At 45.0% G+C, this 24,234-nt stretch overlaps 1 protein-coding gene across 14 annotated transcripts in view; it reads right to left on the bottom strand.

Moving 5' to 3' along the window:
* Positions 1 to 24,234, bottom strand: part of Prdm10 (PR domain containing 10) — a 105,622-nt gene that overhangs the window by 16,819 nt on the left and 64,569 nt on the right. For 6 of the 14 annotated variants that reach the window (XM_006510464.4, XM_006510470.4, XM_006510469.4 and 3 more), the window contains 11 exons: positions 23,429 to 23,671; positions 21,647 to 21,658; positions 17,773 to 18,120; positions 15,646 to 15,801; positions 11,447 to 11,626; positions 10,328 to 10,438; positions 7,571 to 7,771; positions 5,762 to 5,905; positions 4,994 to 5,164; positions 3,952 to 4,092; positions 2,414 to 2,582 (listed from right to left, as the gene is read on the bottom strand). In XM_006510464.4, coding sequence (XP_006510527.1) covers positions 2,414 to 2,582; positions 3,952 to 4,092; positions 4,994 to 5,164; positions 5,762 to 5,905; positions 7,571 to 7,771; positions 10,328 to 10,438; positions 11,447 to 11,626; positions 15,646 to 15,801; positions 17,773 to 18,120; positions 21,647 to 21,658; positions 23,429 to 23,671 — 1,876 coding nt within the window. Of the gene's footprint in view, positions 1 to 2,413; positions 2,583 to 3,951; positions 4,093 to 4,993; positions 5,165 to 5,761; positions 5,906 to 7,570; positions 7,772 to 10,327; positions 10,439 to 11,446; positions 11,627 to 15,645; positions 15,802 to 16,120; positions 16,310 to 17,772; positions 18,121 to 21,646; positions 21,659 to 23,428; positions 23,672 to 24,234 lie in introns of those variants that run through there. The other 8 variants (XM_006510467.4, NM_001368846.1, XM_006510468.4 and 5 more) reach the window with 7 other exon arrangements.

Genomic DNA, 24,234 nt, shown 5'->3' with positions numbered 1-24,234 from the left:
CTTGGTGTGAACACTAACAGGCCTTAGAGCTCCTGCACCCCACACCCATTTAAAAAAAAGTTATATCATATAAAGCTGTCCTGGAGTAACTCCAGGACAGACTTGGAAAAGCATCTCAATGAACATTAAAAGAGCAGTTGAAGTGTCTGAATGACGACAAGCTGTATGGGTGGGAAAAGAGCATTTTCTGGGAGATGTAGATTATTGAATAAAAGCCCAGTATGGGTTCTTTGCCAGGGAAGTTCCTAGAGACCCACACATACCCACAAGAGCATTGCCACTACTGTTGCTTGCATGCCAAAAGTAGGTGGTAAGACCCTACTGCTTAAAATACTGTACTTCTTGCCTCTAGGGCACAGAAAAATGTGGCTGGCATAAGGTTGGAAGCTCCCACTCTGCTAGCTGGCTTTCCCTGTTCTGACTGCATGTAAGGTCCACTACAATGGAAGGAACTGATGTCTCATATTATAATCCAGGACAGGACTGTGACTGGGGACATCACTGACCAAGCGGGGAGGTGTCTATATAAACAGATGTGATGTGTCTGTCAAATGCTTTTCAACATTTGTGTTTATGCCCAAATATTTCTACTGCTATCAGCTTCAGATGTGGGGGAAAATCTTTTTTACGGTTGCTAGTGGTTACTGCAGATAATCCAAACTCCTGAGAATAAGTGACTATTGGTGTGTCACAGTGGCGCAGTGCCTCAGCAATAAATGGAAGAAAATAATCAGACATCTATGTCACCCTCTCCAAGACTCAGTCAGGAAACATGGTGGAAAACGGGTAGAAAGAGCCTACGAGCCGGTCAGAGGCCTGAGTGGTGTGTAGCCATTCTCTCTTCTGGTGACGTAAGGGAGACTTGGAAAGCCAAGCAAACACACACAGCTAAAGAAATGTGGTGGTTACAAGCTCACAGGGCCTCTCCTCTAAGTTACAAAAGCAGTGAACATTTCTGATGAGAAACTCTCCAATAGAGCTTACTACAAACTGGGCAGAGTTCCAGGGCTCCAGCTTTTATGAGTTGTCACCATGCTAAAATGGGCAGTTGATGATCAGATGCTTCCAAGTCCCCTGTAAGTAAGCAGATAGCCATCCTCCTGCAGACAATCTGAACAAACCCACTGGTTCACAAACCTGCAGCTGAGTGGGGTCACTTCCTCGAGCTATTGTGGGCGCCCTACCTGGGATGAATAGAAGTTTGTTCCTGTCTCCCCAGGAGAAGTTACAGAGCAGCACACAAGGAGTTACCAACTCTCACCTCTGACTGCCAGCCTGTTCATACTTCCCGAGCATGAACCTCAGGATTTCAGAACATACTACTCAAATATGTCAACCTCTCTGCTACATGATAATCTCAAAGCTTTTAGGAGATGCAAGTGAGATGATTTAGCATGTATGATCTGGTGCCAGAACTCTTGGGATTACAATCTTCTGTTGATTCGTTAAGTCTCTTGGGCAAGTTATTGTATGTACATTGCTTTATGTATAAAATGCAAATAATCACTGTACTTCTATCATAATTGTAAATAGCAATTTTGATATACCTGGGTGAGAACCATTCCTGCAGGAAGATCTGGATGAAGTTGTATGAGGATACTTATTGATGTAGGATAAGGTCAATGTTAATTTTTACATATTGTGGTCTGAATGAGAATGGCCCTGATAAGCTAGTATATTTGAATACTTGGTCCCCAGTTGGTAGAACTGTTTGGGAAGAATTAGGAGGCATGTCCTTGTTGGAGGAGTGCATCATGGGAATGCTATTCCCAGTTAGCTACTCCTGCCCCACGGCTGTTTCAACAGATAGGTTCTCAGCTACTGCTCCAGCAGAGTGTCTAACTGCAGCCACACTCCCCACTGCGGCGGCCATGGACTCTCACCCTCAGAAACTGTAATCCCAAAGTAAATGCTTTCTTATATAAGTTGCCTCCGTCATGGTGCTTTGTCATAACAACAGGAAAGTAACTAAGGCACATAAACCCAGGGTCAAGTGTAGTGACTCTTACATCGATGGACATGCATGAGACCCTGGGTTTGATTCCCAACACCAAATATATACAAATATACAGATAGATAGATAGATAGATAGATAGATAGATAGATAGATAGATAGATATAGAGAGGTAGATAAAACATCAAAATCAATAAATCCTCACTCCATCTATTCCATACCTTAAATCACTGCTTCATATCTTCCAGTAACATACTTAACATCTCTGAAACTATAACACTGGCACTCTGAGGTCAGAACACTGCCCTAACTTTTCTATGATATGCATTCACATACACGTACCAAAGAGTACTGAAAATGAGCAACCGATACTTCAATCCAAAAGCCTATTATAAAGCTAATGAAATGAAGACACACGGCCAGAGATCCCCCACCCAACGATTGTCCCCTTCTCCTTACAGTAACCACGGAAGGAGTTCCAAGCATTGGGGAGGTATGTGTGTTGTACAGAGGAATTCTGCTGCTGCTGGAGAGCCTGCCCTTGTGTGGAAGAACTGCCTTGGATATGGGAGGGGCTGAGCCCCTGCTGTACCTGCTGAGCAGAGGGGCTCAATGGCTGCCCAGCTACCTAGGGAGAAAGAGAAAACAAAGGGAGAGAACTGTGAGATTCCAGGAGACTTAAGACTCATAAGTTATACTTTAAGTAAGAGCAGGATGCTGGGCGTGGTGGCACACGCCTTTATCCCAGTACTTGGGAGGCAGAGGCAGGCAGATTTCTGAGTTCGAGGCCAGCCTGGTCTATAGAGTGAGTTCCAAGACAGCCAGGGCTATAGAGAGAAACCCTGTCTCGAAAAACCAAAAAAAAAAAAAAAAGTAAGAGCAGGATTAATGAAAAGCAATCATAACTCTAAAACTCTATATTGTTTTCCAAGGGCAATCTACAAAGATATTAAAACAATGGATTTCAGTTAAATTGCTGGAAAGGCAAATGAGTGGAATTGCTTACAGTAGCTAAGCTTAAACCAAGGAAGGTGAAACAGCTTGTCCAGTCACAAAAGTAACCATTTGTGTTTGGAAACACAGCCCAGAAGTCATGGCTCTCATTGAGCAGCCTTGGCCAATCCACCCAGAGTAGAGCTAAGCACAGGTGCACACCGGGCATCTGGTGGAGAGGCAGACTCCTGACTCCATGGCAAGTCCACACTCTACCATCTGCAACTCAGGACCATCCACGTCCAACTCCTAACTAAGTATCACTGCCCGCTCCTAAACAGAATAACATTTTAAATAAATCTGTTATAATTTCCTATCTCCTTTTATTACTCAAAATGTTATTTAGAATATAATTCCTTCCCTTGATGTCATGATAAGCATATATATAGTCCCCCTTCAAGAACTAATTTAAAAACTAAAGAACAAAAATGTCCTTGATCCCCAGCTAGGCGGAATTGCCCCCTCCTCTGAATTTCCATACCTCCCTTTATATCCCAGTGACAGGCTCAACCTTATTCCAAGTCACAGAAGCAACTGAAAGCTCTTACTGTAGAAAGTTTTGTTTTTAGGATCTTAAACCATAGAGCCCCACCGGAAGCTGGTAACTTAATGCAAGACTGTTTGCAATAACAACATAAAAAGTGGGAGCAACAGTAGAACTGATAAATTACGAATATAGTGACATCGCTCAGTGACCGAGGGCAATGAGTTCACTGTTATTAATCTGACAGCCCCTGATGTCCCCTGAACTCTCTGCATCTCTCTTTATGTGTGTGTGTATACATATTTTTTTTGAAAAGACAAACATGATTTTAAATACCCCCATCTTCTTATCTGTGTATAAATGTCAGAGTTCTCGGTCAGACTTGAAAACACTTTTGCACAAGTCCTTGGCAATCTCTAAATTGTTCTTGGTGACCTTGATAACCCTTTGATCAAAACTGAGGTCAGAGGGACATATAAAAAAGTCACCTTTCTCTCTGCATCTCTACAGAGAAATGTACCTGGGATGCTGACGGAGCCGCAGGGGCGGGCTCTGTGACCTGGATGTGTTGCACCTGGATGGCGTGCTGCGTGTAAGTCTGAGGGTCGTGCAGCTGGCCAACGTCCACTGTGGACTGCTGAGACTGATGTGGGGAAGTGGCCTGGAGGGAAAAAAAGAACAGGTTCCAAAACAGATCTGTACTCATTGAGGGTAGAAGAGATCCCCAGAGAGAAAGTTCACCTAAACAGAGGCAAAACTGGCAAGAGGTTTTGAGTTTCAGGCCAGCTGGGGCTATGCAGTGAGACCCTGTTGGCAAAAGAATAAGTCAAGGTCAGGCATGGTGGTGCGTGTCTTTAATCCAGCATTCAGGAGGCAGACAAAAGTGGATCTCTGAGTTTGAGGCCAGCCTGGTCTACTAGCGAGCTCCAGGCCAGACAAGGCTACACAAGGAGACCTCCTTTTTAAAACAAACAAACAAAAAACCAAAATAAATAAACCAAGTAAGGAATGGTGGATGCCGGGGTGAATCTACCAATTTCCACACATTTAAAACTGTATTGGTTTTCAATTTGTGAGACTACATTATTTGAAAATGACAATGTTCACTCATGTCTTAAATCTACTTCCTTACAGTGTGCATACACACACACACACACACACACACACACACACACAAATGACTCACTAAAACCTCTCCCTGAAATAAATTATTCAATGCCATGTAGGTATTCCTTAAACTGGCTCATTATGAGACAGTCAGCCAGGATACTAAGGAACAGCTCAAAAAGAGGGGTCACTAGAACTGTACTGGCTGGCTGTGTGTACAGGAGCTGAGCCCTTCCATCTGCAGTAGAAGCCTCTTAACTCTTCCGAGTCCAGAGCCATCATGATGAACAGATGGAAGACGGCAGTGGAGATGCTATTCTCCTAGTGCCTCAGACTCAGCACTTCTGTGCAGCTGCACCTCACACAGAGCCAAGGATGCTTTTGACTCCTGCTACCATGCTGGCCACTGGCAATATGGTGTTCATGCAGGTAAGAAGAAGTAAGTGTCACAGTACCGGAGCCACCTGCACCACTTGCAACTGTATGTGCTGAGGCTGCTGCAGACCAGATGCTGACTGAGACACAGGGATATACTGAATCCTTTGGTAGTCCCCCTGAGGTGTTCGGTAATCCGTTGTTAAGGTCTGGGACAGTTCTGTCATCGCCTGAGTTAGCAGGTCTGTTGTCTAGGAAAAAAAAAAAAATCACAAAGCATATTAGTAACAACACTGTAGCAGTCTCAATACTCTTAAATCCTGCTACAATTCGGTTTGGCATGGGGCACATCAAGGAAACACAGACTGGCCTGAGGGCCTGACTCTGACCAGTGGATCTGAACCGGCACTGCTCATTTCTCCACTGAGAAGGAAGGCGTTAAAAATGTCCTGCTTGGGGCTGGTGAGATGGCTCAGTGGGTAAGAGCACCCGACTGCTCTTCCAAAGGTCTGAAGTTCAAATCCCAGCAACCACATGGTGGCTCACAACCATCTGTAACAAGATCTGATGCCCTCTTCTGGAGTGTCTGAAGACAGCTACAGTGTACTTACATATAATAAAAAAAAAAAAAAAAAAAAAAAAAAATGTCCTGCTCCTCCTTTGGCAGGGAGATATAGATGGCACCGGCAAGGAGACCCAAGCATAAGCACAATGCTAGAAGCAGCAAGCAGCAAGCTGAGGGTAAGGAGCCCTATTGGCAAAATATTGATAGATAATTGGCATGGCCTTGTTGTAAAGAGAGGAGGGGCACTGAAGGAATAAGACACTCTTCCAAGTCGCCCACTTACCACCACAGTCTCTCCAGTGGCACTATCTGTCGTTAAGACAGCTGGGGTGGCGCTGATCACAGCTGTCGTCAGTGGTGTGTGGATGGTGTTGGGAAGCTGGGCATACTCTGGGTGTTTCTTTCGAATGTGTTGCACCATCTTGGTCTGGAAAATGAAGGAAAAATAAACAATTACTGCAGCTAAAGCAGGAAAGGCATAAATTTAAGTCCAGCCTGGGCTAGATACCAAGACCTTGTCTCAAAATAAAGCAAAAAGAACAATGACCACGTGGTAGCTTGAATATGCTTGGCCTAGGGAGTGGCACTATTAGTTGTGGCAATGTTGGAGTAGGCATGGCTTTGTCACTGAGTAGGTGGGCTTTGAGGTCCTGTGGTCAATCTCCACACAGTGTAGAAGACAGCCTGTGCCTGGTTGCCTGCAAACCAGAAAGAGAAAACAGTCTCTTTCTACCTGCTTTGGAATCAAGATATATGAAGGGGGTGGTTCTGATGTTAAAGTCCTAGTCCCCAATTGGTTCTTGACTTGTCAGTAAAGAAGGCCGGGGTCAGTTGTTGAGGGGAAGGTACAAGCAGGACTTCTGGGTCCCAGGAGGAAAAAGCAGACACACAAGGAAAGAGAGGGGTCTTTCTGCCATGCTTTAGAGGAAGAACACAGCAACCAAATGAAGTCTCTGGGAGAGCTTGGGCCTGTGGCCTCCACTACAGGCAGGTTGCCAGGGATGTTTGGCAGGGGCCAGGTGGGACTAGCCACTAAGTTAGGGCAGGTGAAGAGATGGAAATAACAAATTGGTAAGGGCGTGTTTATCCAGACAGGAGATATCTGTGCCCAGCAATTCCAAAGGTTCTTAAAAAGTATTTTATTTGATGCCCTTAAAAACAATCTCCGTCGGGCTGGAGAAATGGCTCAGAGGTTAGGAACACTGACTGCTCTTCCAGAGTTCCTGAGTTCAATTCCCAGCAACCATATGGTGGCTCACTACCATCTGTAATGGAATGCCCTCTTCTGTTGTGTCTGAAGACATCGAAGTGTACACATATACATAAAATAAATAAATAAATCTTTTTAAAAAAAAGTTCTGTCTTGCAAGGGGGTTGGAGGAGTGTTGGTTGGTTCTTGTTTGTTTGTTTTTGTTTGTTTGTTTTAACCAGGCACAATGGCTTGTATACATAAGGCCAGCTCCTTGGGAAGCTAAGACACAAAAGATGATTTGAGCCCAGGAGTTTGAGGCCAACCTTGGAAATACAGAGTGATTCCATCTCCTAAATGCAATGAAGAAATCAAAGCAGCACTGACCACATTGGGAAGTGACCACACTGTCAAAGCAAAACAGAATGTGGGGAGAAGTCAGAAGGAAGAGGGGACACAAACACTTATAGGACTCTATACCCTTAGGCAGCATCCAAACCCTCAGGCCCCTTCTTCCCAGCCCCCAGGAGGTAGTCAAACACTTGTGGTGTCCCCAGAAGTGGGATTCCCACCAAAGTGACCCCCTTTTCAAAAACTTGCATCTCAGTTCCTGTATAGGGATTCTAGAGGATGAGGTTGTAAACTGTGAACAAAGTATACTCAGATACAAGGTGCAAGCAGGTCAAGAGGAAAGCAGTTGAGTGCTCAGATTACTGGTAAATAGCAGTAATTTGGAAGAGTAAAAACCAACTGTTCCATTCCCATAAGTGGTCCCCACTTATTTATACAGGGCTCCTTCAGCCAATCAATGCACCATGCATGACACCTGGATGAGAAGGCAATTATTAAGACATCCTTGCGTAGAGGTTCTGACATCACACTTGGTCAGAGCCAGCACCATACCTTGCTGCTATACTGCTTGGAGCAGTGTGGGCAGCAGACAGGAGGGGTGGCAATGGTACCCGTCAGCTGAGTGTGGGTGCTCAGCATAGGGTCAGGCTCTCCAGGGCCAGCAGGACGCAGTTTCCGAATACTTGGCGGGAGCTCAGCTCCTGGGTGGTTCTTCAGAATGTGGGCTTTGCGCTTGCTGGCGCTCTTATAAACCTGCAGGGTTAAATATTTGACCATGAAAGCAATGTACAGTGCCACTTTCTTGCTTAAAGCAAAGTAAGACATCTCATTCTAAGAAAAGGAGAAAAATGCATCAACATTGCCCCAAATAAAACGTATCATCAAGCATGGTATATATGGTGGGCCATGCCTGTAATCTCCGGAGACATCTAGTCGAGTGCCACCTTGGAGCACTCAGAGAGTCTAAGCCAGTATGAACTAGAGTGAAACCCTATCTTAGAATAAGAAGACTGTCAGGTGTGGTAGCACACACCTTTAACCCCAGCTTTTAGGAGGCAGAGGCCAGCCTGGTCTACAAAGTGAGTTCCAGGAAGCCAGGGCTCTGTTACACAGAGAAATCCTGTCTTGAAAAATGAAGAGGGGAAAAAAAAGAGAGAGATAAGAAGAGAATCTGGGCCTGGTGCTCTATAATCCTAGCTATAATCCTAGCTCTCAAGGAGCAAGGGCAAATGGATAAAGTAAGAATCTAATATAGATATGCTAGGTAATTTCCTTGAATTTCCTGTATAAATAAGTGTGGTAGTTTGAAGTAAAAATTCTGTATAAGATACTGTGGTAGTTTGAATATGCTTGCCAGGAGTGGCACTATCAAGAAGTGTGGCCTTGTTGGAGTAGGTGTGGCCTTCTTGGGGAAAGTGTATCACTGTGGGGAGGGCTTCAAGACCTTCCCCTAGCCACATGGGAGACAGTCTTCTTTTGTTTGCCTTCAGAACAAGAAGTAGACCTCTCAGCTCCTCCAGCACCATGCCTGCCTGGACACAGCCATGCTTTCCACCATGATAACAGACTGATCCTCCGACTGTAAACCAGCCCCAAGGAAATGTTGTCTTTTATAAGAGTTGCCTTGGTCATGGTGTCTTTTCACAGCAATGGCAACTCTAAGACAGATAGTAACTGTAAAAACACCCTTCACAGAAAATGTAAAAGATACACACCATAGGCAGCAGCCCTGTCTTGTGTAACTGCAATAAAAAAGCAGAGAATTTAGGCTGGAGAGATGGCTCAGTGGTTAAGAGCACTGACTGCTCTACCAGAGGTCCTGAGTTCAATTCCCAGCAACCACATGGTGGCTCCCAACCATCTGTAATGGGATCCTGTACCCTCTTCTGGGGTGTCTGAAGACAGCAGCAGTATACTCACATATATAAAGGCAAAGAATTCTACCACACACCTTTTCACTGCCTAATCAGTCCCCGAGGAGGCCCGATCTACCATGCAAGCTGACAGACTATTTTACATCTTGGACATTTCAAATGATTTCATATTCTAGGTAATACATATTCTCTATTGTAAAAGTCACAGACAGAAGGGATAAGAAAACAAAGTCAATGAATTCTTCAAAAATGCTTACATTTAATTTTTTTAGCATTATAGTTTATCTAGCTAGCCTTTTCTTTTCTTTCTTTTTTCTTTCTTTCTTTCTTTCTTTCTTTCTTTCTTTTTTTGTTTTTTTGGAGGCAGGATTTCTCTATATAGCCCTGGCTGTCTTGAAACTCACTCTGAAAACTAGGCTGGTCTCAAACTCAGACATCCACCTACCTCTGCATCCCAAGTGCTAGGGTTAAAGGCGTACACCACTACTCTCCCACCACATTTAAAGTTTATGTTTTTAAGATTTATTTATTTATTTTATGTATGTGAGTGCACTGTAGCTGTACAGATGGTTGTGAGCCTTCATGTGATTGTTGGGAATTGAATTTAGGACCTCTGCTCACTCCAGTCGGCCCCACTCGCTCAGGCCTAAAGATTTTTATTTATTATTATAAATAAGTACACTGTAGCTGTTTTCAGACACACCAGAAGAGGGCATCAGATCTCATTACAGGTGGTTGTGAGCCACCATGTGGTTGCTGGGATTTGAACTCAGGACCTTTGAAAGATCAGTCAGTGCTCTTACCCACTGAGCCATCTCTCCAGCCCCATATTTAAAGTTTTAATTAAAAATTTTTATAAAGCTATTATATGTGCACATATGTATTTGCATATGTGCACATATAAGTGCAAATTTCCAGAAGTACAGTATCCCCTGGAGCTGGAGTTACAGGCAGTCTGTGAACCATCTGACGTGGGTGATGTAACTTAAACTCAGATCCCCTGGAAGAGAAATGCTCTCAGCCACTGAACCATCTCCAGCCCCTAAAATTTTATATTTTATTTAAAAGTGTGTGTATGTGCACTTGTGTGTGTGTGTGCACATGTGTGTATGCACATGCACGTGTGTCTGTCTCTGCCAGGCTATAAGTGTACCATGTTTGTGTAGTTCCTATGAAAGAAAGGAGAGGGCATCACGTTCCTTAGAGCTGGAATTGCAAGAGGTTGAGCTGCCCAGCATAGGTACTGGTAGAGAATCCATGACAACAGTTCCTGCTTTTGACCACAGAGCCATCTCCACAGCCCTTGGCTTACAATGAGGCTGCCTTTCAGCCTTTTCTGTCTAAATGCTGAAAAGCCCTGGTAGGCATCCATCCGTGGCCTAAACCCACCCCCAAGCCCCAGCAGCCCAGCCAGGAGGAAGATTTTTGCCTTTACCTTATCACAATACTGACAGAAGTAATCTCGATTGGGTTTTATGATGGGCAGGGTCAACTCAGGCACCTCTTCTATCTTCATGTCTGGATGTCTCTTTGATAAGTGATTTACCTGGAAAGAGAGAAAGAGAGACAGACACACAGGGAGAGCACCATTACAAACCAAAGTTAAGCAAAACACCTTGAAACTGATAGCTAAAGGTTAAAACTCTGAAGCAAGTGCTCCAATCAGTAAGGCTGACTCCAGAGCATAAGACATGAGACACTGGACACCGAAGTGTCCATGGACCCTGTCAACAGGCGTTAACAATAAACCACTCAGCAAACAGCCGAGGGCGAGGGCAGTCAGTCACCTGAGGACCATCAACATTCTGTCTAGAAGAACAATCATTAGAGAGAGAAAGTGCCGAGCACGAGTTTACTGTCACATTACCCTGATGTAACCCTGGCTTTCAGTTTTCAACTGTCCTAGTGGAACTGCTGAATGGATACAAAGCGAGGTTCTAATTTTAAGTACTAAGACTTTCTAACCACCTTAGTAGAAATATACAGTCTGAGTCAGCTGAAAGCAATGAGCTGTCCTGATAATTCCCCTAAGCTGCCACACTCTCTGCTTTGAAGGGAAGTTTCCTTATGTCGCTATTTCCTAACTCGGCAAAGATGGCATTAATAGAGAACACTGGGAAGGAGATAAAGACCCCACCAGATAGAATAGTCAACAAGTGAGAGGAGGGAAGTCCAACGAGACAAGACCAAGAGATCAAGGTAAAGAAAAACAAATCAATAGTGAAAACTGACAGAAGTCTAGGGATGTGGCTCAAGGGCAGAGCACATGCCAGCCGGGTGTAAAGCCCCAGCATCAACCCCAGCATCGACCCCAGCATCGACCCCAGCATCGACCGGACAAGGAAGCACATGGGAACAACGGTCTCTCAAAGGTTGTCCAAAAAGTGTTCAGAAGGGCAAAGGGAGAAAGGAAAGAAGCCCAGACTCGGGGCTGCTTGTCCTTCCTCTCTCCTAGCCACTGACTGACACATCCACAGGGTTAATTCGGTATGGCTCGTTGCCACTGACAAAGGGGTGGGTCTGGAGACAGTCTCCTGTCTGGTCCAGCACTGACCAGCATGCCTCGCCGCCGGAAGCCCATCATGCACAGGCGGCACTTGAACGTGAAGCTGTCGTAGTCTGTGGATGTGATCCGTGGTTTGAAGGTCTTGGAACGGCTGATGCGGTCAGCTTTCTTGGCCTCCCTCTCGGGGTTATGCATCCTTTGCATGTGCTCTCGGAGTTTGTCTTTTCGCTGTTTGGAGAATTTTTGTTAAAAAAGGGGTAGGGGCAAGGATAGAGAAATTTTAATTGAAGAGTAATTTTTAAAAAACAAAACAAAATACCAATTCCTCCGAAAACCCACTGGCCACTCCAGCCAGAAACCCAGGTAGGCTAACTGCAAATCTTCGCCTCTTCCTAATCTCTTCCAAATCCATTCCCAAGTCTCATGCCCAGCTTTGTAGATCACCTGCTACAGCTCCTGCCTGTCATGCCCGGGTGGATCACACAGATCTTTCCTCTCTAGTTGTTTGAAAGAAAATGGCCCTAGGTTCACAGGAAGTGGCGCAATTAGAAGGCCTTGCTGGAGTAGGCATGGCTTTGTTGGAGGAAGTGGGTACTGGGGGTCAGCTCTGAGGTCCAGAAGTGGCTCATTCACTTCCTGCTGCCAGCAGATCCAGATGCAGAACTCTTAGCTACCATGTCTGCCTGTGTGCCACCAAGCTTCCCACCATGATGACAATGGACTAAACCTCTGAACTGTAAGCCAGTCCCAATTCAATGTGTTCCTTTATAAGAGTTGCCACAGTCATATTGTCTCTTCACAGCAATAAGATCCTAAGACACCTCCAAACTTCTTTCCCTCGACTCACCAACTTATCCCAGCCCCCATCTCCAGCAAGTATCCCCTGGGAACCCACTAGCTAAGCCTGCCAGAGAAGCAAGTGGGAGGGCAATGCAGGTAGGTGGGCTTCAGATCACCCATCTCCCTCCTCTCCGCCACGCCCAAATCACCAGTCTCACCCCCAGCTCTGTAGCCGTCTACCTGTTGTGGCCTCTCTTCACTTTCTGCCTTCATTCCCAGGGGACGAACCAGATCCTGGTGGAACATCCTGCTTTCCTCCCACTTGTGGTCCCCCTCGGCCCCTACTTTCCAGCCCATCTCCATTCCTAAGTGTCAGCCCACAATACCTAGAAACAATTTTTCCAGGAATCCCCCAGTGGCCACACCTAGCAGAATCCCAGAAGAAATCCCTACCAGGCAATGCACAGCCACCATAACCCACCCCTAAGAAACAGAGGGGGGAATAGAAACTAACAGCCTCCAAACAAAACCAAGACCAGATATCAGCACCTAGAATTATAATCTTCCCAAACCCAGATGCCTAGACACCAGCAGGCAAGCACAGTCAGTAACAGGCAGGACAATGTGTCTCTGCTAGAGCCCAGCAACCCTCCCACAGCAGACCCTGAGAACTGCAACATAGCTGAAGCACAAGAAAAAAATAAGAACAGCCTTTATGAATACGATAGAGGTCCTTAAAGAGGAAATAATAAAGTCCTTAAAGAAATCTATGACAATACAAATAAACAGTGGAAGGGATTGAATAAAACAGTTCAAGACCTGAAAGTAGAAACAGAATCAATAAAGGAAACCTAACTGAGGGAACTCTGGGCTGGAAAATTTAGGAACTCCATCAGGAACCTCAGAGGAAGCCTTGCCAACAGAAATCAACAGATGGAAGAGAGAGTCTCAGGCACTGAAGATACAATAGAAGAGATAGACACCACAGTCAAAGAAAGGGTTAAACCTAAAAACTCCTGGCACAAAACATACAGGAAATCTGGGACATTATGAAAAGAGCAAATCTAAGAATAATAGGACTAGGAAAAGGCAAGGCAACCTAAATCAAAGGCACAGAAAATGTTTTCAATGAAATCACAGAAGAAAATGTCTCCAGTCTGAAGAAGGACAACTTGCAAGTCAGTTCTTAGTATGTGGCTCCAGGGACGAAACTCAGGTTGGCAGTCTTGGCAGCAGATGCCTTTACCTACTGAGCCATCTGGCTGGCCCAACTCTCTTTGTCTTTAACCTTCCTAAACATTAAAATAATAACTGGCACAAAAAATATAGTCAAAAAGTATTAAGTCATGCCTAGTGGCCCTTGTCTATACCCCAACACTGATGAAGCAGAGGGAGGAGGAGCAGCTCAAGGCTAGCCTAGACAACACATCCCACTCGGGGCCAGCCTAGGCTACACGAGACTCTTTCTCAAAGTAGCAAAAACAACCAAGTGCTGAATGGGTAGAATGGGTGGATTGGCAAATGCTAGATCACAGCACAGGGATTCCTTTAGAGAGAAAGTCTATGGAGCTGGAGATGAAGTTGGTTGGTAGAGCCTGTGACTAATATACACAAAACCCTAAGTTCAAACCCCATACCCAGCATAGAAGGTGTGGAGGGGCAAAGGGAAAAGAGGAGAGGAGAAGGAAAGGGAAGGGGTGGGAGAAAAAGAAGGAAAAAGGAGAGAATTGGAGAGGAAAGATGAAATGTAATGGAAAAGTGTGAAGGGAAAAGGTGTAGTTAGAGCACCGGGCAGCACACAGTGAATTCACAGGCTGTAATTCTAACAGGGCCAAGACAGAGTGCTGCACACAGGAACGGCTTGTGGACATGGGGAAGAGAAAGGGGAGGAGAGTAGAGGAAGGGGAGGGGAGGAGAAGGGAGGGGAAGAGGGGAGGGGAGGAGAGGGAGTGGAGAGGAAAGGGAAGGGAGAGGAGATGTAACTATGGTGGTGTGTGTGTCTGTAATCCCAAGACTCGGAGGGTAAAAGCACAAGAATAAGTTTTGAGACCAGCCTGGTCCACATAGAAAACATTGGGAGAGAAAAAGAAAAAGGAAGGTGGGAGGAAGGTAGGTTGGGCAGGAGATGGGAGAGAGGAGGGAAGGAAGGAAGGAGGGAGGGAAGAGGAAGGCAGGGAGGGATGGAAAGAAGGAAGGAAAGAGAAAAGATAGGAAAACTGCAGTCCAATTTATACTGTTCACATTGGAGTTCTTTAAAACTTGTGTGTGTGTACAAGCATGCATGTGCACATGACATGGTTTGCATACAGACAGAGGATAACCCGTGGAGCCAGTTCCAGGGATCAAACACAGGTTGTTAAGCGCAGTGGCAAGCAGCCCCGCCCACAGTGACATCTGTGTCATCCGCTCATGTTGGTTTTTGAGACAAGGTCTCACTCTATTCCCAGGCTGGCCCTTAACTTGCTACATAGCCTAAGCTGGCCTCAAACTCATGGCAATCCTCCTCTGTCAGCCTCCTGAGTACTGAGATTCCAGGTAGATGCCACCATACATAGCTCGTAGTGGAATTCCTCAGAGATTTCAATCATGATGATATACTGTAAGCCATCACAAATATAACCCATAATTAATCGATAATGGATGTACTACAGAGCTTAAGCCTTTGCTCTTTAATGTTCACAGTCCACAGGGACATACCCCTCATTCTCCATAGGATCCATTTCAGCTTCTTCTTCCTTATTTAATTGTATCAATCATTAGTGTGGTGAAGACATTCAGGTACCACAAACACATGTTAAGGGCCAAGGACAACTTTTATGGGTAGGTTCTCTCTGTTCTCCATGGGGTTTGGGTATCAAACTCAGATTCTCAGGTTTGTGTGTCAAGTGCCTTTAGCCACTGAACTGTCACTCTGGCCCTCTACAGCAGTGTTTAGTGGTGACTGTCACTAACAAATGCTGAGTTTCCAGCAGACTTCCCCTTGGTGTCTTCTTAATTCTAGGGCCACTTTGCTTTCATTTGGGTTCACTGTGTAGCACAAACTGGCTAGCCATTAACTATATAGCTCAGGCTAGCCTCAAATTCCAGACCCTGCCTCAGCTTCCTGAAGATTGGGATTCCATGCCAAGCTATGCGTATTTCACCAGAGTTCTTGAAATCATTACATTCTCTAGAATAATCCAACCCTCGGACATGTCCCCTCTACCATCTCATCTACTAGAGAAGATCCGGCTGCCTGGATGGCTTACCTGCAGGCTCTTATCTGACTAAATGTTCAACAAGAATGACCTCTTGATTTAAGCAGCAAGTAAATGTACTGGTCTCTTTGGACTCCACAATAGCAATTTAGTTCTAATAACCATCACTTAGGGCATGTGCACAAAGCCACGAAACAAGCAGGTGTCCGTCCTGAGCCTGACTTGATCCAGGGCAGGCCAGTCCCCTCCGGCTGCAGGATGGCTTCCTACCTTAAACTGCTTCCCGCAGGTGGAACACAGGAAGTCCTTGCGGTCGGAATGCCGGAGCATGTGCAGTCTCAGCTTGTCGGGGCGACAGAAGGCCTTGTCACACTCTGTACACTGGTAGATCTTTTCAGAGTGGAAACTTCGCACGTGCTTTTTCACCTGGCAGAAAAGACCAGGAGGATGCTCAGGCCAAAAGAAAGGACCAGAGGTGGCTGTGACGCTAGAGGGAGCCCACGCACCACTGAGGACTTTCAGCAGCCTGGCCAGTCATCCAGTCTCAAGGGAAGACTGCCCTGAGTAACACACACTGTCCAGGCCACAAAGAAACAGAAAGGACAGACAGCCCCATAAATCTGAACCTCCCAGGTGACTTAAAGCATAAAAGTAGGAGCACTGGCTTGACCTTTTGTGCCATCTTCTTCCTTTTTAAGGCTAAAGGCAGGATGGCTTTGGATTTAAATGAATCTTGCTAAAAATTACCTATAAGAAAACAAAAGCCATTTGTCCTCATTTTTGTTTCTACACATTGTAGAGGTAACTGCGTCATTAGTAGCTGATGCTTTCATCTCTTCCTATTAAAGCAGGTCTGGGATGTAGCTCAGTGTGACATAACTGCCTGCAGCCATGCACGCTCTGGGTTCACTCTCAGCTCTGGAAGAAAAGGGTTCTGAAGAATGAGAGATAGAAATCAGGTGACACTGGCGACACCACTTCATGAGCACAGCCCTGACTGCCATCCTCCCTGACGAGACAGAATCCCCTGACTTTCAGATAATTTTATAGCTTCACCTTGGATTCAACTCCAGTACTTGGGTGAGGGTGGGGACAGAGAAAGACAGGTTCTGGACTCTCTTAGCTATAAATAATAAATGAAAACGCGCTTTGGGAGAAGCTAAAGCTCAACAGAACAATGTGTGCTTAGCATCCGGGATACTTTGAATCCAACAGCCAGCACTGAAGTGAAAAAGAAAACAGCAAGTCAGCTATGGACAGAAGCTGAGTAGAAAATCCTCCTAGCTAGGCCTTTAAAGCACATGGATTCACTAACACTGGAGTTCCTGTTGCTATTACATTATGCCTTAACAACTTTCCTAACGGTACACAGAAAAACTAACTCTCCAACACTCTTACGGTCAGAGAGCTAAGAGTAAATCCCACCTTCCTTTTGCTTTTGCAAATATATATATATATACATATATATATATATATGTATATATATATATATTTGGATTTATGAGACAGGGTTTCTCTGTATAGTCTTGCTTGTTCTAGAACTGGCTCTGTAGACCAGGGTGGCCTTGAACTTATGGAGATCCACCTGCCTCTGCCTCTCAAGCACGGGGAATAAAGGCATGAGCCACCATACCCTGCAGTTTAAAGACTATTTACATGATATATTGTGATTTAATCATTTACTGAATGAAAATATTATCGGTTAAAATGAGATCAGGGATGCTCCGGGACTTCTCTAGTCCCACTTTGCCCCAATACTACAGGAGAGACAGTCAGTGCTTGCCACAACAACGTATCATAGACCAACTCTGTTTCCTTCCAAATACACAGCCTCACTAAAGCAAGAGAAAGCGGAATGGAAGGGAGATGTTTCCCATTCAGAAATGATGGAAGACGTGTGGCAGACTCTATACTGCTTCATGAGTAGTGGATATTTGGCAAAGATTTTTAAAAAGACTTTTGAAAAATAATAACCAGATGTAGTGCTTCAAGATGAATTTTATATTTCTTTTTAGTGCACGTGTGCAATGGTGCCCATGTAGAGATCAGAGGACAATTGCAGGGGGTAGCTCTCATGTGGGTTCCAGGGACGGAACTCAGATCTTCTGGCTTGGCGGCAAGCCCCTTTACCCACTTGGCTATCTTGCCAGCACAAGATGTGGTGTTTATTACTAGAAATATAACTTAAGACATTTAAGTAACACTGATCTGAACAGCTAAGGAAAATAATACTCTGTACATGAAAAGCAGTTTGAAAACTATTGCAAAGTTATTTAAAAAAAAAAAAAAAAAGGATGAAAAGGCAGGAGCTGGACAGTATGTCTCCGTTTTCCAAAAATTGAAGTTTCTTTTACTAAAAGATGGAAGCAGACAGGAATGTCAGTCACAGACACTCACCTGGATAAAATCTGGGAACCGTTTCTTACAAGTTGGGCAGGTGAAGCAGCCATCATTGACATGAATGGCCACATGATCTTTCAACAAATCAAGGCGGTCAAAGGATTCTGGGCAAAAAATGCAAGAGTAAGTCTTCTGGTCCGAGTGCAGCTTCATGTGGCTCTCCAAGGAGGCGCTGCTGATGAAGCCCTTGTTACAGAGATCACAGGTCAACGGGCAGTTCCCCTCCCGCCCATGGAAGCGCAAGTGTTGGTCCAGTTTGTCCTTTTCCCGGAAGGCCTTCCCACACTGCAGACACTTAAAAGGCCGGAAGGACTTCCGGATAAACAGATGCTGAAGAGCTGCATTCTGAAAGACACAAACAGGGCCGTGTGCTGAGGAGACCCAGAGTGACGCCTGCAGTTCAGAAGCTGAACTCAAGGACACACGGGCAAGTAAGAAGGGCTAAGGCTGACACAGCCCCAAAGTCTGTGGTGAAGAAACGGTTTCAGGGTTTCACTTTATATCCATACGTGCGCACTTCCTCTGGAGAGGGTTTAAGTAAATTTCAAACCATGTTTTCTCTCTCTCGTTCTTTCTTCCTTTCAAGATAGGATCTCACTATATAGATAGCTCTGGCTGTGCTACAACTCACAGAGATGCCCCTGCCTCTGTATCTCAAGTGCTGGGATTAAAGGCATGTGCCACTACACCCTGCTCAAAACTTGTCTTTAATAGAAAAAAAAAAAAAAAGAAATAGAAAAAGAAGGAAAGAAGGAAGGAAGGAAGGAAGGAAGGAAGGAAGGAAAGAAAGAAAGAAAGAAAGAAAGAAAGAAAGAAAGAAAGAAAGAAAGAAAGAAAGAAAGAAAGAAAGAAAGAAAGAAATCAAGCCCAGAGCAGAACAGAAGAGAGCCTGGAGATGAGGAGGAGGGCACTTGGGTAAGTGACACCTGCGTGGGGAGAGAGGAGGGTGGCAGTCAGTCAAAGCCCTCCATCAAAGAATCTGAAACAGATGAAAATGTTTCACAGTAAAGTTAAGAGGAACCAATGGGCAATCAGACCTTCCCGGGAGAGGGAGGGGGGACAAAGAAATAGGTATGGGGTTCCTTTGGACATCAGGCATTAAGTCAGTCATGGATTTTTCAATATGTGTATTACAGATCTCAATTCAAGAAAATGAGCACAATGGGAAATGAAGATTTATGTGAATGTATTTGCTCATGGGGCATGGACGTGAACACATCATAAATGGAAAATATGCACTAAAGATCTTAGAGAATGTGAAGGACTAGTTCCTATGGTAGTTCTAGAAAAAGCTACCCTCACTGCTGCCCTTCTGGTCTAAACAGGTCAATTTTGCTCTTTCCTTTTCAGGACAGATTGCCCTTCTGTGGCCGGTTATCTGCCTCATAAATCTATACAACTCTCTCAGGGAATCCAAGCCGAAGAAGGTAGATGCTCAGTGGAATCTGTCACAGCTGCTGACAAATAACTGGCACGTCACCAAGAGCAAAGCCCCACAAATCTCTTTCACACAGAGAAACCAGAATCAATACTTCGTTGTGCCACAGGAAGACTCATTCCTAAGACCCTCAAGGCACAGAGGCACAGGTCTGCATGGCTTTACGGTGGGGAGCTCTCCAGAATATACCTGGGAATGTGCGCACCTGGACAGCTCTAGGGGAAAGTCACTGAAAGAGCAATAGGGATTGTCATGTATTATCTATGCAATGGAGAAAAGGCAGAGATCAGCTTACTTTCATTTGCTTATCAGAAGCACCTTGAAAAGTAAATTTGTTTGTTTTGGTTTGGTTTTGTTTTTCAAGACAGGGTTTCTCTGTATAGCCCTGGCTGCCCTGGAACTCACTCTGTAGACCAGGCTGGCCTCGAACTCAGAAATCCACCTGCTTCTGCCTCCCAAGAGCTGGGATCAAAGGCATGCGCCACCACGCCCGGCAAAAAGTAAATTTAATAGGAAGTAATTATGGGGAAAAGCGAAATATTTATTTTTGATCTACAGAAATTTCTGAACATGGTCCAATTCACATACCAGGAAACCTTCTCCAACAAGCCTCGGAGAGGTATTTACCGTGCTAGCTAGTCATTTATTTTGAGTGGTAAACAACAATTCCGTTGTCTTCCTAAGCTGACTGAGGCTGCAAGAGGTATGGGAGGGGAGGACCACATATTCTTCCCTTCTGTATCTAGATCCCATAATAAACTACTTAGTCAGGGGAAATCTCACATATTGGCTTGAAAACTAATAAATTGTATTTCAAATAAAACTCTAACATTATTCCTAGGTGCTTTCCGACAGTATCCACAGAGATCCTGCAGAACGGATCTTTTCCAAATCAGCCCCGGCTGCTCTCATTTCCTCGAGCTGCTTGGCGCATTAGCCTGACACACACTTGGCAAGAAGGCTCTTCCTACTTTCCTCTACCTTCAGAGTGTTATGGGAAGATGCCAGAAAAACAGATGCTCCTCTAAGGTTCAGTGAAGATTTGGGATTTAGATCATGTCTGCGTGTAAGAAGCACTTCCTTGATCTAGCCTAGGACAAGTTTCTGCGGACAGACCTGCTGCACAATCGCACAGGGGCCTCCATCTCTCCTGGGTGCTAAATCCACAGCTCAGCTCTGTGTCACTCCATTGTGCTCCTCAGTCTCCCGTCAGTTCTGATTAGCATGAGGCCCTTTAGACACTTGGTTTTAACAGAGCAGCCACCTGGCTGCCCTTCCTTAGCTCCACGGTGTCGTTTCCATGGAGCCCTGAACATTGAGTGCTCAAGGGCTGGCCTGCTTCTCTCAGAGCTAGAGGGTCTCATGTTGCAAGGGAGTGAGCACAGGGCTACCCTACCCTTGACCCACTCGTAGGCCACTTCTGCTCTAAGTTTCTCTCACGCACAGCCGCACCTGGGCCATTTCTAGAAGAACCAGGGAGGCTGGGCACAGATGCATAGTGGGTCTTCTAATCCCTGAGCTCCAGTACTCGGTGTCACCATAACACATGGTACATTAACTGCTCTGGGGATGCCATAGTAGTAACCTTCTAACCGCTATTGACTACAGTGAATCCTGAGAGAAGATCTTCTCTTATAAAGTGTTTCTAAAGTTTGAGATTAAAAGCTAAGGGAACCCACACTATTAACTCATTGTCTTCTGATGCCGAGACTAAAGAGGAAAGAATCAGCTTGCTTGTTGGGTTTGGGTTTGTTTATTTAAAAAAAAAACCAAAAACCAAATAACTCTTCAGTTTATCATGCACCCAGCTTTCAAAACTTGTTGTAGGTTAACAACACACTCTCTCTACTCTCCTCCTTCTGATACCCAAACCAGGGTCACGACGCTAACTGCCCCATAACAGCACCACAAATATCTGTGCCTGTGCCTCCGACTCTATGGCTGACATCCTGTAGAGTTATCTACCTCCCACAAGAGATTTCCTGACTTCCCTATATCCTGCCTTTTGTTCTTCTCAGTTCCTAGAGCAGTCCTGGGCTGCACTTGGATATTTGACCGAGAACTGCAAATCGCTCTCTGTTAACTCTGGCTCCTTATTAGACTAGAAACGCTAGAGCCCCGAGCTCCGTTGGTTACCTAGACACAGCTGACTATGCAGTCTGAGTCTAGCACCAGGGCACACATCACTGAGATTGCTGCAGAGCTAGCAGGGGCCTTGGAGATCACTTTGTTTGCATAGGAGGAATCTATAGCCCACAATTTACTAATTTATCTATTTGCAAATAAAATCTTATCACTCATCAATTTGCATTTACAGGGGCATCCAAATTGTGTTTTCCATCTGGATTTAGTAAGTACAGTGTGCAAAGAACAGCAGGTCAGCAAACACTTAAATAACATTCTGGGTATGTGAAACACAGGAAACAAACCTACCTGCAGCTCCAGCTGAGCAGGCAGCATTAGAGGAGAGAAAAATAGTTACATTACCAATTGGACTGGAAGATTGCCCTTCAGTCGGTCATTACCAATCTGGATAAAAAGATGAAAAAAATATATAGCCCTACTTTTGAGAAGGTGTAAGAGGGGGAAGAAAAAAAAAAAAAAAAACAAGACAGATCAACTGAGATTGACCTCCATAGCCTAACACATGTGGCTTCTGCTCTGATGCAAGGAACCTTGTACTGGAACCGTACCCCACCTCTTTTAAGAACCGAAGTGCTCAAATAGCCACTTGACTACAGGTATGCCCCACGTGGTTTTTTTCTCCTTCGAACCAATGGGATGGAGCAAGCATTTCCCTGAACTTGGTAAAGCGCACGTGATGACAGCTGGGCAGGGGCCAAGCAGAGCCGGAGGTAATATTTAGGATGGATCAGAAACATCTGCTCACACAGCTCCTCCTTCCGGCTTGGATTTATGAAAGTCTTGAAGTTATATAGAGTGATCTGAAAGTTGTATGTGTTTTGCTTACAGGACCCTCATAAAGGATATTTAAACAGTTTTCAGAGTCCTTCAAGTCTGCTATGTGACTAAAAATGTGTAAATGTACCGTTAAACGAAATGCATTTTCAGGGTCCCTTCTAGCCTATAAGCAGACCAAAAGAGGGAACAGACCAAGTTCTCTCATTCATTGCAAGATCCCAAGCCAGGAGCCATTGCACCTATCTCCAAGGCATACCTTGGATGCCCCGACTAGTCACTGTTTAGAAAGAAAGAAGAAAGGAAAGACCCAGCAAACCTAAGCTAGTATGACTATCCATCTAAAAAAGGCTAGGGAGTTGTGTGGTGTTTGTGTGTATGTTTGTGTGTGTGTGTATGTGTTTTATGTATAAGTCAAGTATTCACAAATCTTTTCACACTAGCTGCCATAAAAAGACACAGACATTACACAAAACCATATTGCTTTTCATATGCACTCTCTGCAGTTCCTAGCTCAGGCTCAAAGACAGCCCACAAAAGAGTAAAAGGAACATGTTGGAAACAGAAGTTGGGGAAGTCGGAGAACCTCTGCAGACTGGAGGTCGAACATGGAGACACAGACCTCACAGAAACACACTGGCCAGCTCCTCAGTGCACAAGTCTGCCTAAGCTGTGCCAGGCGTCCCCTGAACGCGCCCCATGCACTGAGACAGAGCCCTTCTCAGGAATGCTTGCTAGTTTCTCCTGGAAACGACAAATAACTAATTTAGTTACCCATAACTTCCTTGCAAGCTATGATTACACAAAGATTAGAATGGCTAGAAATGCAAATATTTTAGTTTGGAAAGTATAGCCTGGGGGAAAGAGTCCCTGCTTAGCCCTTGTAGGGCATTTGGTTCAATCTACAACACCAAAGAGAAAAAAGAAAAAGAAAGAAAAAATTAAGTCAAATAGAAATAATTATTGTAATTAAATAAACCTAAGTCCCTATTTTGAAACTCTGAATTCAGGAATATAGGGAGCCATCATACTTTACATATACTAACTAGCCCATGAGCTGCGCAAACCCAGGCCTGTGTTGACTGACTCTAGGACAGTCAGCCATGTCAGTTTGCTATGAACAGGATCATTGAGAAGAAGTACTCTGGTAAAATAAGGTAACAGAAGGGGCACGTGAAAGGGCAGATGCAAGATTTCGAAGTGAATGGTCATCAGGCTGGGCCTCAAAGCCCTAAAAGAGCTGTCCAGGAAGAGAAAGGTGCCGCCAGCCAGGGAGTGTGCACACTTCCCACTTACTCGGATGCGTTTGGCCCTGCGCATGTCATCGGCTGTCAGAGTGGTCTGGGTAGGCACGAGGCTCTCCTCTTGCTGTGGCTGCAGGTGCAAGGTGTGAGTTTCTGGTTCCTGCTCCAGAGAAGGCGGGGTTTCCTGTGGCAGCTGAGGAATTGGGATGGACGCTTGTTCTGGCTGATCTAGTCCATTCAGAGTAGCTGGTTCTGCCTCATCAAACTGTTCCTTTGTAGGGAAATGCAGCAAGTCCTGAATTTTGTAAACACCAGAAATTACCACCCTATCTACATAGAGATCAGTGATACAGAGGCTGTTTACTGACTCAAACTCAGAATCAGTGGTAGTCATTTACTTAAGAAATAGGGTCTTGCTACATGTTCGAGGCTGGCCCCAAACTCCTAGGAGCAAGCAGTCCTCCTATATCAGCTTTCTGAGTGGCTAGGACTATGGAACATGCTACCAAACCCAGCTACGCCTTTTAAAAAAAGGATTAGCATTATGGTGCTGATATAATACTCTTCCTCTGAGAAAGTTAACAAACAGGTGAATGTGTCCACGATGCAAAAACTGTAAAATATCCCTAGTCACAGAACAAGGAAACTGATACAGTTTTTCTGACACAATTCTAATGGCTTAAGTTAATTAAGCAAAGTCTTCGTAGAATACCTCCAGTCAGTTTTAAATTTTTAGCACAGTAAAGTTAAATCTGAGCCGGGCGTGGTGGTGCATGCCTTTAATCCCAGCACTTGGGAGGCAGAGGCAGGCGGATTTCTGAGTTCGAGGCCAGCCTGGTCTACAGAGTGAGTTCCAGG

Source organism: Mus musculus, chromosome 9, assembly GCF_000001635.26.
Source record: "Mus musculus strain C57BL/6J chromosome 9, GRCm38.p6 C57BL/6J".
Lineage (NCBI taxonomy): Eukaryota > Metazoa > Chordata > Mammalia > Rodentia > Muridae > Mus > Mus musculus.
The sequence above is the reverse complement of the archived record's forward strand: the minus strand, read 5'-3'. Positions and strand labels throughout refer to the sequence as shown.